The sequence below is a fragment of the Eubalaena glacialis genome, chromosome 15, assembly GCF_028564815.1.
Source record: "Eubalaena glacialis isolate mEubGla1 chromosome 15, mEubGla1.1.hap2.+ XY, whole genome shotgun sequence".
In the NCBI taxonomy this organism is placed as follows: Eukaryota; Metazoa; Chordata; class Mammalia; order Artiodactyla; family Balaenidae; genus Eubalaena; species Eubalaena glacialis.
In genome coordinates, this window is record NC_083730.1 from 75,329,309 (window position 1) to 75,343,927 (window position 14,619).

The following is a 14,619-nucleotide window of genomic DNA, read 5'->3' on the forward strand; positions in this document are numbered from 1 at the left end:
GTGTTTAGTGGCTAACGACAGCAATCTGAGATAAAATGGTGACCAGCCAGACCCTGCCCTCAAGCAGTTCAGTCTAACTTGGGGAGATGGCGCTGGCATTCATGAGATACGGAAACACGTCGCAACTGCTGACCAGAACCAGGCACAGTGCGAAATCGTGCCTTGGGGGTGGGGGCAAGGCGAGTCCTGCTGCTTCTCAGTGTCTTCTCCAGTCTCCAGTCCTGGCCCTGGCCTGCAGGGCCCGCTCGGCGGCTTCTCGAAATTCCTCCGCTGAAATGCAAGTGCTACTGGGAAGAGGAAAGAGGACTGGAGCCTGGGAAGGGGAGGAGGAGGTACCAGAAGGGGAAGCAGGGATGAAGGGAAGACCAAGTACATCTCAAGAGAAAACGTGAAGCCAGACAGACAGAGAAGTCCCGGCCTTCCTGACAAGCAGGGTCACCCTGGGAAGGGGGCCCCAAGTCTCCTGCTGCGCACTGCAGGTGAGGAAACGCCAGTGCCCAGGGAAGTTAGGAGGTTCACACAGGAATCAGTCATCATTCTCTGCCCCTGCTTTCTCTCAATTTGGGAAAAGAGCCAGGTTTCCACTCTAAGACCACTATGTCTTCCCAAATCCTCCTCAGACCCCGGGCCCCGGATCAGCGGCAGAGGCCAATGGAGGCCACGAGCAGCCAAGGCACCTTCTCACGTCCGGTCACAAGTCGGCCCGCCTCCCCCGAGTCCAGCCCCGCCAAGTGTGCTCAGGTGTTCTAGTGCACTAGTTAGTGTTCTCCGCCGCCATCACCAGGAGAGTTGACAACGAGGCCATTTCCACGTTCCGCTTTGCAACTACTCCTCAGTCCGCGGTTCCTGGGCCTTTGGTTAAAGGTCCCGTCTCGTCCCTCCAGAGCCTTCTGCATGGCACTTCCACGCTGCTATGGCTTCCTGAGTACAGCGAGAAGTTAATCCCCAATCTCGGCAAACACAAAGCAAATGTGTGGCCTGGAGTCAGACCCTGGATCCGAGGAAGGACAACGAGGCCTTCCCAGGTGTGGTAAATCCTCTCACCTTGACAGTGCCCGCTGGACATTATGCAACCGCTCCTTTCTCCAGCTGAGACAACAAAGTGCGGACTCAGCATCTGTTCCGCAGCTCAGATGCCTACAGGGGCCTTGAGCACACAGGATGACCAAGTGCGGGTGGGCAGGGAGGACCACAGCACAGGCCCTGCCTCTCCCCCCCCCCCACCAAGGGGGCGCTTCTCGCTCCAGCCAAAACTGGCCAGGCAGGAATGAGGCCCAGGGCTGAGAGAGCCCCTGAGGTTCCAGGAGAAGCCAAAAATGCAGATTTCCCTGTGAAATCTCCTGACTTCTAAAGAACAGTAAACTGATTTTTTTTTTTAAACCTGTCATTAACCCACCACAGAGCAGCCAAAACAGGGCCTGCTGGCTACCAGCTTGTGACCCCTGTGTTACTGTGGATCAAGTGCTCTCCTTCCAGCGAGCCAACAAGGTATGGAAAGACCGTATTATCTTCCCAACAGTTCTTGTTGATGGAGGCTCATTCCCCTGCATTTTCCACAGATGAAAACAGAGGCTCAGAGAGGTTCAGGGACACTCCCAAGTTGGGGAGGCAGAACTAAACCACAAAGAACAAGCAAGGAACTCACAGGAAAACTCTTTTCATCATACGAAATTGAGAAGACACGTAGAACCTCAGTCTTTGGGAGAAAGGGCAACAAATTCCACCCAGCTGCTCTGGGAAGAAAATGTCTTCGTCTGCCTTTGATGCGTGGACAACGCAGCCGCTCAGAAAGAACGAGGGCCCCTGAAATCAATTACCCAAGTGACAGTCCAGAGTTTCCATAAACGAACAGGCGGACCGTGACACTGGGCTCTGGCTCAAGAATGCTGTCAGGAAATGCTTGTGGTGAAGGAATCATACTTTGGACAAATAAGGGCAAAAAAAAAGAGCAGAGCCAGGCACACTCTCCATGAGGTTTCAGTTAGCATTTTGACTTCAAAATATTTTAGTTGCTTTCAAAGCAGGAATCGATCCCTTTGAAACAGTCAGCTCCAGTGCCCAGCATATAGACAAGCTAAGGGAAGCCAAGCCAGGTCGGGGCGACCTGGGATCCCCGGCCCCTTCGGCAGGGCTGGGAAGAAGAGTGAGGGGTGTAGACCCGGAGGCTCTGGGACGGGTTGAGTGAGACAGCACAGGCCTGTACTGGAAACCCAGCTCTGCACCTACTTGCTGGATGACGTCGGTGTCTCACTTAACCTCTCTGTCCGACAGTTTCCTGTTCTAAAAATGGTTCTTCCCTGGGCTGGCATAAAGGTAAGATGAGAGAATGTACAGGAAGCACAGAGCACAATGCCGGGTCTGCCAGCAGCCATCAAATTAGGTCTCTGATGGTGAGCCCTTTACATATGTCATCATCACTGGAGAACAGATAGGAGTGGCAGCGGCATCCAGAGGCAGAATGTTCCAGCCCCCAGGAAGGGGGTCTGCGTGGTTTTTGGGGTGCCTGGGAGGAGGCTTGGCTCAGAGTCGGGGGACTGGACCGCCGGGCTTCCCCCTCCCAGCCCCGCCAGCAGACCAGGTACTTCCTCTCTCCTTCCCTCCCCCACCTCCTCCAGGGAGCTTTCACTGACCTCTCCTTCTCCATACTAAGGTATTTAGATTTTTATGGTCCCCAAACTTGCCTGTTCATAAGTTGCCTAAGGTACTTGGGTCCTTGTTAAAAATTCAGACTCTTGGAAGTAGCCTCATTCCTGAATCAGAATCTCTAGGGCAGGGTTTCTCTGCCTCAGCACTACTGACACTTTAGACCGGGTAATTCTTTGTTATGGAGAGACTGTCCATAGGGTATGTAGCAGCATCCCTGGCCCCCACCCACTAGCATTCCCACCCCCAAACTGTGACACCCAGAAATGCCTCTGGATATTGCCAAGTGTCCCTGAGGGTCAAAAATCATCTCTGGTTGAGCACCACTGACTGAAATAGATCAAAGACCTAAATGTAAAAAATAATGTAAAAACTTCGAGGTATCAAAGTCAACAAATCAGATCGGGAGAAGATATTTACAACCTAAGACCACAAAGAAATATGATCCAGAATATATACTTCTACAAAGAAAGAAAAAAAGGAAAACGGGAAAATGTGTAAAGATACTGTCCAGCAGCTAAATGATGAAACACAAATGGCCAATAAACGTAAGTCACTCAATGCACTGGAAATTAGGAAATGCTAAATAAAACAACAAAGTACCGTATCATAACCATCAGATTGGCAGTAAGTAAACAATGACAGGTACCCAGTGTTGGCAAAAATTCAGACCCCTGTGGGGAGGATAACTGACACAACCGCTGATACCTAATCAAGCCGAGGACATGATCCCCAATTCCCCTCTTGGGAATCAACTCCAAGACAGAGCTCCCAGTGGTGGGTAGGATCTTAATGCTGTGGGCCCTGGGGTGGCTGGCTGGGGCCTGGGGACTCCAGAGCTTCTTCATTCACCAAAGTAAAAATATTATTTTCTGGGTGTGCCATGATGTGGCAAAGGTTGGGAAGCAGAGCCCACACATGCACTGGGAGAGTGCTGGAGAATGATAATATTCCTAACAGTGAACGCTGGAAACGGCCTAAATAACCATCACAGAACATGGATCCATAAACTGCATGGAACACTCTACTTCAGGGAAATGTGTGAACTAGAGCTGTTTTTTCATGGATCAATCTCACAGGCATGATGCTCACTAAAGCAAAAGCTAAAAGGCTACGTACAAGCTATAACACGTAACACCATTTATATGATGTTCAAAAATGCACCAACTATACGGTGGTTATGGACATAAACAGTTGTAGTAACAGTAATTCGTGCAAAGCCCCACACCAGTGGTTCTCAGCCCTGGCCGCGCATTAGAATCCCACGGCGAGCTCTTAAAGTCCTAATGCCCACCACACCCTGTCCAGTTACATCTGGCTGAGGAGTGGGGGCGGGGGACGGACGACAGGCATCAAGGTTTAGCTCTGAGGGTGATTCACTGTACAGCAAAGACTGAAATCCACCCCAGTGACCCCACAGTCAAGCTACTTAGAGGTCATCGCTGGAAGGGAGAGAGGCAGAGAGGGTAAAGAGAAGCCCCATGGGTCCAGGTAATGTTTTAGTCCTTGTCTGAGTCGGGGCACAGGGGAGTTTGTTACATTATGCAGTTTAAACGCTTTCAACATATTACAGAATTTTGCATAAGGCAGGAGGCCTGGAGAGCTCAGGGAAACGGGTACTGCAGTTTTCCCGCTTATTACACTGCCCCACTGGTTTTCTAGGGAACGCGTACTGATAATTAGATAAATGACTCTCTTCTCTGATGTAGTTTATAGACTTCCTCACTCCAAAAACATCACCCAGAGACCAGACACCATTTAAGGCGGGAAAGTACTACAAGCAACAGGGATGAAGCAGGCAACTACAGGTGAGGGCCGGACAGAAGTCGTGTTACAAAAGGTGCCACATAAATCCATCCGCCAATGACGACAATGACAAGGGCTCCGGGAGAAATTCTAGCACTGCAGGAACTGAACCTTTTTGGGGAGCAGTCTGGGAAAGGCCTGATCACTGCCACCGTGTCCTCTCAGAAGAGCGACCCCTGTAGGGGGAACGTGAGGCCGCCACACCCTCATCCCACAAGGCCAAGGCAGGCCACTTCTCCCCAGCGTGCTGAGACCACTTCCCCACACCCCGCCCCCTCTACACCCCAGCCCAGGCAGGACTAAAGCAATAACAGACAGCCCCCATTTACTGAGTCTCCCAAAGTGCCAGGCATTCTGTCAAGGGCTTTCTAACGTCCTCATGTAATCCCCATGACAAGCCCGAAAAGCATTACCATTTGCAACTTTGAAATGAGGAAAGAGGCTCAGAGAAAAAGTCACTCGCCCAGTGTCACGTCACCAGTGAACAGCAAATGAGCCTGTATGAGCACAATGCCCAATACGTGGAAACTGCTCCATAGAGGTTAGCTGGGACAGCTACCATGTGACAGAACAGGACTCAAATCCAGCTCCACCTCCAACACCCACGCTCCTCGCTGTTGAGGAATTATGTGCACACGGTATGCAACTCAGGCAGGCAGAAGGGCGTGGAGTGCAAGAGAGTCTGCCTCCCACCCAGGACCCCAGGTCCCCTCCCCAGAAGCAACCAGCTTCTCAGGTATCCTGTACAGATTTCTAGCAACACAATGCATATGCTGTTCAGTATCTTCAGAGCCCTTGTTCTTTAACCAGCATGCCGTCCTGCTGGCTTCACTCGCCTGGGTGAGCCGCACTTGGCATTTGGGCCTGTTTGTGGCAAACTTCACTGCTGCCGACAAGCTTCCTGCCTGAAGGCCAGGGTGAAGCTGTGAGATGCAGAAAGTCTACCGCGTTTTGTAGATCCAAGGGCATGCTTAGGCCACAGGTCAGGCTGGGCAGTGTACTCCCTAGGGGCCAACAGGATTGCTCTGCCAGCACAGCGCTGGCTGGAAGACCAGACACCCAGCCTGACATCCCAGGCCCAAAAGGGCTTCATCTCTAAGCTGGTGGTTGGACCATAAGGCTGCCACACTCAGACGACCAGGCCTAGGGCTGGGCCCACATCAAACCACGCACGACAGACAGTAAGAGCCAGCAAGTCCTGGGTTCAGCAGCTTCATCGTTTCCAGCCCTGTAGCTTTTGAAAAAGCTTTTCACCTCTCTGAGATGTGGCTTTCTCACTTAGCAATCGGTAACAACAGCAGCCACCCCTTAAAGGGTTAAGGTGAGGCTTAAATGAAACAAAACCCATAAAAGGCCATACTGTGAGCTTTTCATGATGACTTGAAGGGGGCTGGAGTTCTGTGAAGTGAAAACAGCTGAGGTTTGGAGTGTCAAAGGCAGCACTGCTTCCCTGGAGATGCTGGGTTTTCCACGAAGCACCGAGAAAGTACATCCTCTGGCAGCTGTTTAGAAGCCTGCGCAGGCCCACTGGTTCCACTCTCGTGCGTCTCCCAGTTGGGGGATGGGAAAGCTTGTGGACTCTGTCTCCTTTGTGACACAGCATCAAGCCACCAAGGTGAGGGCTCTCAAGGAGACACGGCTTCCACTTTGCCTTTGAAGCGAGCCAGCCGCTTTTCCTGAGCCCCGCCAGAGACTGGGCAGGGCGGAAGAAAGGCCACAACAATCCTGGGGTCTCAGATAAGGTCCACTTCCTTCAGCAGCTGGGGTGCTATTGTCTTGATTTCCACAAATACTCCCGGGCAATTCTGGGTGCGGCCCAGCAGAGGGGATCCTCCTACTCATAAAAACCCTGGCGTTTTCTGGGTGGGGCACGGAGGCAGCTCTGGGGCTCTGACCTCGTTCACCTGCTGCTGGGCCAGAAACCCGAGTTTGTGGGGAACTCAGGGAAGTGGGACTGCAGGTCCCGCAGCAGCCTGGCTTCTCCAGGACACAGAGGGAGACGCCCCCACTAGCAGACAGTCCAGGGTGCGGTCCTCTTAGGATAGGAGAACACGCTGTGCACACCAGGCCCAGGGCCCCCAATCCCACCCCGCGTCAAAACTCGCCACTCTCCCAGGAACTACCATCTCGAGAAAGGCAGGGGCGTCAGCACAGAGGCCAGCCTCGGAAACAGGTAAAGTAGGGTCAAGCCAAGCCGTGGTCTGGCCTGGTTTCAAGCAAGCTCAGGCCAAGGAATGAAGGATGGGGCCATCTTTAAACCTCACGTGACCTGCCCCATAAACCCAGCCAGGGAAGGATGCTCCCTCTTGCAGGGGTCTGAGTGTTCAAGGTAGGTGGGAAGTAGTTATGGGAAGTAGGACCATCTTAAACAATCCTTTGCCCTTCATTAACATGACTTTCCACAAAAAGAAAAAAAAACACGCACTGGTGACTTCCCTGGTGGTCCAGTGGGTAAGACTCCACGCTCCCAATGCAGGGGGCCTGGGTTCGATCCCTGGTCAGGAAACTAGATCCCGCATGCATGCCGCAACTAAGAAGCTCACGTGCCGCAACTAAGAAGTCCGCATGCCACAACTAAGTTCCCATGCTGCAACTAAAAACAAACAAACAAAAACAAAAAACCCACGCATTGAATATACATATATTGAATGCTTACTATGGGCCAGCAGCCCCCCCGGGGTGGGTGTCATTGTGCCCATTTACCAGATGGAGAAATGAGACAACAACAGGCTAAACAACTTGATTAGGGTCACCAGACAAGAAAATGGGGAGTTGAGACTCCAAAATCCAGGTCTGTGAGTCTTTTATCAGGACCCCATCCTAGGAGGACAACGGTCCAGAGAAAACACTCCCACCTCTGTCACACTTGAGTTTCACTCTGACATCACAGAATCATGACCGAGAGAATGGGAAGAGAGCCAACCAGGGCAGCCAGTCCAGCATCCACTGTACAGAGCTGATGCCTGGGGGGGGAAGTGACTTTCTCAAAGTCACACTGCAAATCAACAGTTAAGTCGAGATTATGACCCCCCATCCCGCTGACTCCTACTCATCTTCAGCTCTCAGCTTAGGTATCACCTCCTCAGGGAAGCCCTCCTTGACCACCTCCCCTTCCCCCCCCAACCCCCCGATTAGATCCAGTCTCCCTGTTACTCACTCTCAAGGCTCCTTGCACGCCCAGTAACACTGAGCACAACAGGAAACCTGGGCCTGTGGACACTGCCTGTTTCACGTTGGTTTTCTGAACTGGAAGGAAGCCCTCGACCACAAGCACGTCCCAGGCCCCGGAGGCTGGGCTTACCTTCACTGTCCGTGAGCACCTCCATGCGCCCGCTGAACATGGCCTTCAGCATGGTGTCCTGCTTGGTCAGCGTCTGCATGGTGGTGTAGTACAGGGCTCCACCCACGTTCAGCTTCACGTACTTGGAGCTGGGGCTTGTGCCCTTGAACGAAGTGGTGCGGGTCGCAGCCGCTGGCACCGCTGAGCTCACCACGCTTTCTCCTGACATCTCTTCCTGCCAGGGGACAGACACAGGGTCACTAGGGTCACAGCACCAGGCCTGATTTACTTTTTTCAGCCAGGGTGCTGCAGCTGTGTTCTGCTTAGTCCAAGCGTATACTGCACTGAAAACAAAGTTTGCTCCCAGCGTTGACAGCTTGGGAGAATTCACAGGAAAATCTGGATTTCTGGCTTCTCTTAACATCAGAGGCCAACTAGGCCAGCAGGGGAACCAGTGGTGGGAGCTGGGGCGTCGGCTGCCCCATGGGGAGAAGCATGCACTCCCCAACCTGCCCCAAACTCCACGCAGACAGCCTCACCCACTGGCTTCACTGCTGACCCTGCAAGTACCAGTTTGCCACTAAGTCCTGCATTACAAGGACTTCCTTTGTGCCCACTACCCGTATAAATGAACACCCTGGCTGTATCCTAAAGCGGCCCAAAGCACTGCCAAGGTCTCGTTTCCTTACTGTCACACACCACGGAACAGCTAAAAGTGCCACTTTTCAGTTGAATTACCCAGGAAACAAGCTTTCAGGAAATTGAGTGGGGTCTCAACTACCATTCCCTTACAGGGAAAAAGTGTTTCTAAGGACTCAACAAAAGACATAAAAACTCTTGGAAGCAAGTTATTGCAAAATGGAGACTTCCTGTACTAGTGCTACCCCAACCAGCAAGATCTGCTGAGTCTCCCTGAAGAGCACTGCCAGCGACCATGTACATCCCCGTCAGAGAAATGGATGCAGCGTCTGATCTAAGCAGACGCAGGAAAGGAGACTGGTACCTGGCATGTGTGTATTCAAAGAAAACTTTTTTTTCCAAATTTTTTTTTTTTAATTGAAGTATAGTTGATTTACAATGTTGTGCCCATCTCTGCTGTACAGCAAAGTGGCTCAGTTATACACACATTTTTTTAAATATTCTTTTCCATTATGGTTTATGATAGGATACTGAATATAGCTGCCCGTGCTATACAGTAGGACCTTGTTGTTTATCCATCCTATGTATAATAGTTTACATCTGCTAATCCCAAACTCCCAGTAGAAAACTTTTCTTGAATAGGGAACATTCTATAGCTGGAGATTCCAAGAGTGGCTGAGTCTTTACTGGATCTGGAGCACACCACTGAGAAGGCAGCCCCTGCTGGCCAGGAGCTGGCCCGGCACTCACGCCGAGGCCTCGGGGTTCCCACAGAATGTGAATGACTTCACAGCACATCACCAGCAGACAAGGCAACTCGGCGGCTGATGCATCAAGACACAAGCGAGGCCGCTCTGTAATTATATCTGAACACAGACAAAAACAAGGACATTGTCCCCCAAAAAATGACCAATAAGAGCCATGGCTGCTTCTTTACCAATTAGAGCCCCATTCCATCTTTCCCGCCTTCAAGTGAGGAATTACTAAGACCCAATCCCAGAATTAGCCCTGTTTCCCGGCAGCATTCAACACAGAGCAAAGCCCCACTTCCCTGAGTCCTTCCCACAATCACCCACCAGAAGCCCGAGTCCTCTTTCTGAGACCCTCCACAGTTCTCCCTCAATGCACCAAAGAAACAAACCCAACTATGACTACAGACATACTCTTGGTGGTTTCAGCTGGAGGGCACTGACAACACAAAACCTTTAAAACTATACCCTGGACTGAAAAAGGACTGTTGTTGTTTTTTTTTTTTTTATTCTTTATGCTTTTCTTTTTCAGACCTCCCACAATAAACATGTATTACATTTATAGCTGGTAAAACACAAACGTTATTTTTTTTTAGAACTTATTTATTTATTTTTAATTAATTAATTAATTAATTAATTTTTTTTGGCTGTGTTGGCTCTTCGTTGCTGCACGTGGGCTTTCTCTAGTTGAGGTGAGCGGGGGCTACTCTTCCTTGTGGTGCGCAGGCTTCTCATTGCACTGGCTTCTCTTGTTGAGAACACAGGCTCTAGACACGCAGGCTCAGCAGTTGTGGCGCATGGGCTTAGTTGCTCCGTGGCATGTTAGATCTCCCCGGACCAGGGCTCGAACCCAAGTCCCCTGCACTGGCAGATGGATTCTTAACCACTGCGCCAACAGGAAAGTCCCCACAAGTGTTATTTTTTAAATGGGCTAAGGGACTAACGGGTGGCAACCTGCCATCCACCAGTGACAGTAGAGGCAATGGCCAACTTGCTTGACCTCCATCCCCTCAAAAGAGTGGCCTGGAAATCACCCACTGGGGAACCCACTGTTGTCAGGGCACTGCAGAATGACACGGACGAAGAATGGCCTCCTGGGGGCTTCCCTGGTGGCGCAGTGGTTAAGAATCTGCCTGCCAATGCAGGGGACACGGGTTCGAGCCCTGGTCTGGGAAGATCCCACATGCCGCAGAGCGGCTAGGCCCGTGAGCCACGACTACTGAGCCTGCACGTCTGGAGCCTGTGCTCCGCAATGGGAGAGGCTGCGACAGTGAGAGGCCCGCGCACCGTGATGAACAGTGGCCGGCGCTCGCCGGAACTGGAGAAAGCCCTTGCACAGAAACGAAGACCCAACACACCCAAAAATAAATAAATAAACAAATTTATTAAAAAAAAAAAAAAAAGAATGGCCTCCTGGAGAGAAAGGTGTTTTCTCAAGAAACTGTTCTTGCTTCGTTCATCAAGTGAAAACATCACAAGAAGGTTAAGTTTTCAAAAGCTCAGGCTTAGCTCACCTGAGGTCTCTGTGGCCTGATGCCAAACACAAAAGACAGAGGCCAAGAGGAAGCAGTGATGCCTCCCTCCTAGCTTTCCTGTGAAATCAGTCCTCAGAGACCTGCCACTAACAGTTATGACCAACCATTTCCCCCAGAAAGACACGTTGTCCATGCAACGACAGAAATGGCTTACGGGAGACGGGAATAAAGACACAGACCTACTAGAGAATGGACTTGAGGATATGGGGAGGGGGAAGGGTAAGCTGGGACAAAGTGAGAGAGTGGCATGGACATATATACACTACCAAACGTAAAATAGATAGCTAGTGGGAAGCAGCCGCAGAGCACAGGGAGATCAGCTCGGTAGTTTGTGACCACCTAGAGGGGTGGGATAGGGAAGGTGGGAGGGAGGGAGACGCAAGAGGGAAGAGATATGGGAACATATGTATATGTATAACCGATTCACTTTGTTATAAAGCAGAAACTAACACACCATTGTAAAACAATTACACTCCAATAAAGATGTTAAAAAAAAAAAAAAAAAGAAATGGCTTACGGGAGTAAAGAGTTTCAGAAAACTCGACCTGGAGCAGGGGGGAAAGAAAAGCTTATAATTATGGATTGGGTTTTTTTTTTGGGGGGGGGTTAGTTAAGGAAATTTGCCCCCAAACGTAAATACTTTTTTAAGCACCCATTTCAGATCTAAATTTATACAAAAATAAGTATGTTTTGGGGAAATGGTATAGCATTTTGTAAGGCACCGTGAAACAGACAAAAAAAGTCATAAAGAATAATTTTGTGTGCTGTACTTTTTTTGCTCTCCAATACCTTTTTAAAGATAATTTGCATACACTAAAGTGTATTTTAAGTGTAGAGTTTGATGAGTTTGGGTCAACTTATGCATCTATGTAGCCCCTACTCAAATCAAGATAGAGAACATTTCCATCACTCCAGAAAGCCCCTCCCTGCCCTTTCCCACTCCTCCTTTCCACGAGATACCACTGTTTTAATTTCTATCACCACATACTACCATTTAAATCCAAACAATGCTGGAAGACAGTTATCATTATTTCCATTTTGTGGGTTTGGATACCTCAGCCCACAATCAGTCACTTCCCCAAGTGCACTGGTGACGGAGGTGTCTTGATGAGGAAGCTAGTGAAGGATGCGAGCAAGTCCTGCCTGGCCCCAAGCCCATGGTTTTATCAATGGTCATGCCTGGTATATACAGAGCTATGACACAGAAATTGAGAAAGGGGGCCCCACCCCCCATTCTTCAGAAAGTACAAAAAAGCTCTGAAAGAAAGACAGGAGGTCATGTGTGGCTGAGGGCTTGGGTTTGGAAGTCACACCTGAGTTTAGGCCCCAAGCCCTGCCACTTACCAGCTGTCTGAGTCTAGTCCCGTCTAGCGAGTGGGGACAGCGGCCACACCTCCCAGGGCTGTGGTGAGCGATGCCCCAGAGAGCACTCAGCCCAGCCCACCTCAGAGCAACGCAAAGCACTCAAACTACGATGATCTGGGAATGCGCTCCAAGTCTCAAATTATCTTCTCTTTGAAGTCCATTTCCAGGTCTACTGACATTCGACCGAATCACTAAGAGATAAAGGCAGAAACCATGCTAATCTAGCTTGAGACTTCCAAATAGACAGAGAAAGCCCTGAACCTTTCCAGAGCCCACCCTTCCAAAGGTCAGTCACTTCAATACTAGGAGAGGCCCTTGGAAAAAAGATTCTGGCTGTGTTCATCCCTAAGCCTGAGTCACAGGGAGCGGAGGCCACAAAGCAGTAGACAATGGGCCTCTCACAGCAAACCTCTCTTCCGAGGCCTCCCCAGCCATCCCTGCTGGGATCCTGCCTTTGTTTCATCCTTAATGAGGTTGGGGAGGTGAGGCAGGAGAGAGCTCGACTGGTTACAAGAAACAGGTAATTAACACTTGCAGTATTGGTTACTGATTCTACTCAATCAGAAGTTTATTCTAGTTAGATCAGTAAGTCCAGGCTTCTCTTTCCCACCTCCCCTGAGCATACTATTGCTGATTCTAAACAGTGGCTCTCCACTTTAAAAAAATCCTGATGCCTGGGCACTACTCAGGGAAATTCTGATGCAATTGGTCTGCGGGTGTGGCTAGGCAATAGCACTTTAGAATTCCAACTCCCTAGGTGATTCCAATGTGCAGCCAAGATTTCAACCCACTGTTCTAAAAGTTCTGTGTCGCCCCACTCCAATCAACCTACATTTAACTTCCTGGTCTTGGAGAAGCTCCCCAACCTCTGGCTCTATGAGCCCTATGAATTCCTGACCACACAGAAAAACAAACCGAATCAGAAACAAAAGCAGGCCCCTGCTTCACAGCTTCAGGCCACACACAGACAAGAAGCAACTGTACGCATGCTTAAAAAATAAAAATCAGCCTAAGGGGTAAAACCTTTGACTCGAAAGGAGACCCAGGCAAGTACAACAGGAAAAAAGGCACCAAATCCCTCACCCTTCGAAGTTTCCTCTACCTCTCTCAGTAGAACTGTCTCCCTTGTGTGTGTGTGTGTGTGTGTGTGTGTGTGTGTGTGTGTGTGTGTGTGTGTTGGAGATGCGTGTGGAAGGTCTGAACAAGAGTTCAGCAAACCTAAACTGCAGTTCTGTGTGACGTTCAGACAAATGGTTTCACCGAGTCTCAGCTTCCTAACTTGTAAAATGAAGTTAAAGCTATAATCTTCAGAATAACCCTCAAGGAATAAATGTTTAAGCACTTAGTGTAGTTTCCCTTTTGCTCAAGTTGTGCTTGAGGCCAGAGCTTCCCAGCCTTGGCTGTACTGAAATCACCTGGGTGCACTTAAAAAGTGCTGATGCCTTGGCTTCACCCAGAACAATTAATCAAATTGGGGAAGGGCACGGCAACTCAGAAACTAGTGTTTAAAAAGCTCTTCAGGTGATTTTAATGTGCAGCCACAAAGCTCAGGTGTTTCTTTAACTAGCTAAGAGTCACTGCCTTGAGGCTAATTATAAAACTCCCCCTACCCCCCAAATCAGGGCACTTCTACAACTCAGAGGTCTGCTGTTCCATTTCAACGAAACTAGATTCAACCAGTGGACTTCCCTGGTGGCGCAGTGGTTAAGAATCCGCCTGCCAATGCTAGGGGAAATGGGTTTGAGCCCTGGTCCGAGAAGATCCCACATGCCGCGGAGCAACTAAGCCCGTGCGCCACAACTACTGAGCCTGTGTGCCACAACTACTGAAGCCCGCGCGCCTAGAGACCACGCACCACAACGAAGAGTAGCCCCTGCTCGCCGCAACTAGATAAAGCCCGCGCGCAGCAATGAAGACCCAATGCAGCCGAAAATAAATAATAAATGAATTTATGAAAAAAATAAAAAATAAATTCAACCAACCACATAACTGCAGCATTATTCTGCATCCAAAACTTACAGGACAGCCACTGCTACTTCCAAGAGTTTTGTCGAATTACTTTCTCTTCCTGTGTTGAGCACACAAACCATTGGCCTATTTCTTTCAGCAGGCTAGTGAGGAAAACGTTATCATCACTCCATTTTTAAGGGGAGAAAAGTAAGTACCAGAACTATTAGGATCCTCTGACTCCCACTCTCATGCACCTCTCATTACAGAGCCCAAATCAAGAAATCATCACTCTCATCCCCTGCAGGGCTTGCTAAAACAGATTGCTGGTCCCCACCCCCAGACCGACTCAGTAGTCTGGTAGGTCTAGAAAACTTGGCTATTTCTAACAAGTTCCCAGGTGATGCTGCTGGTCTGGAGACCACAGTTTGAGAACCACTGCTTTAATGACTTCTCTCTCTCAAGTGGAACTTACTTTGAACAAAATGGAGCTGTTCAAAGTCAGATACAGGCTGAATCATTTTTCTCTTCAACATTGGCCTTGGGACCGGTGTTCCCTAAAGACTGCACTTGCCAGGTTAAAGACTTGGGGCAAACAAGTAAAAAGAGGGTCTGGGCTGACCTTTGGTCATTCCCACCCAGGGAAAAAGGGCTA

General features: G+C 49.8%; 1 protein-coding gene across 2 annotated transcripts in view; it reads right to left on the minus strand.

The window, feature by feature from the left end:
* The window catches only part of KCTD10 (potassium channel tetramerization domain containing 10), a 33,423-nt gene that overhangs the window by 17,883 nt on the left and 921 nt on the right, over positions 1-14,619 (minus strand). For both annotated transcript variants that reach the window (XM_061169915.1, XM_061169914.1), the window contains exon 2: positions 7,751-7,964. In XM_061169915.1, coding sequence (XP_061025898.1) covers positions 7,751-7,964 — 214 coding nt within the window. The remainder of the gene's footprint in view (positions 1-7,750; positions 7,965-14,619) is intronic.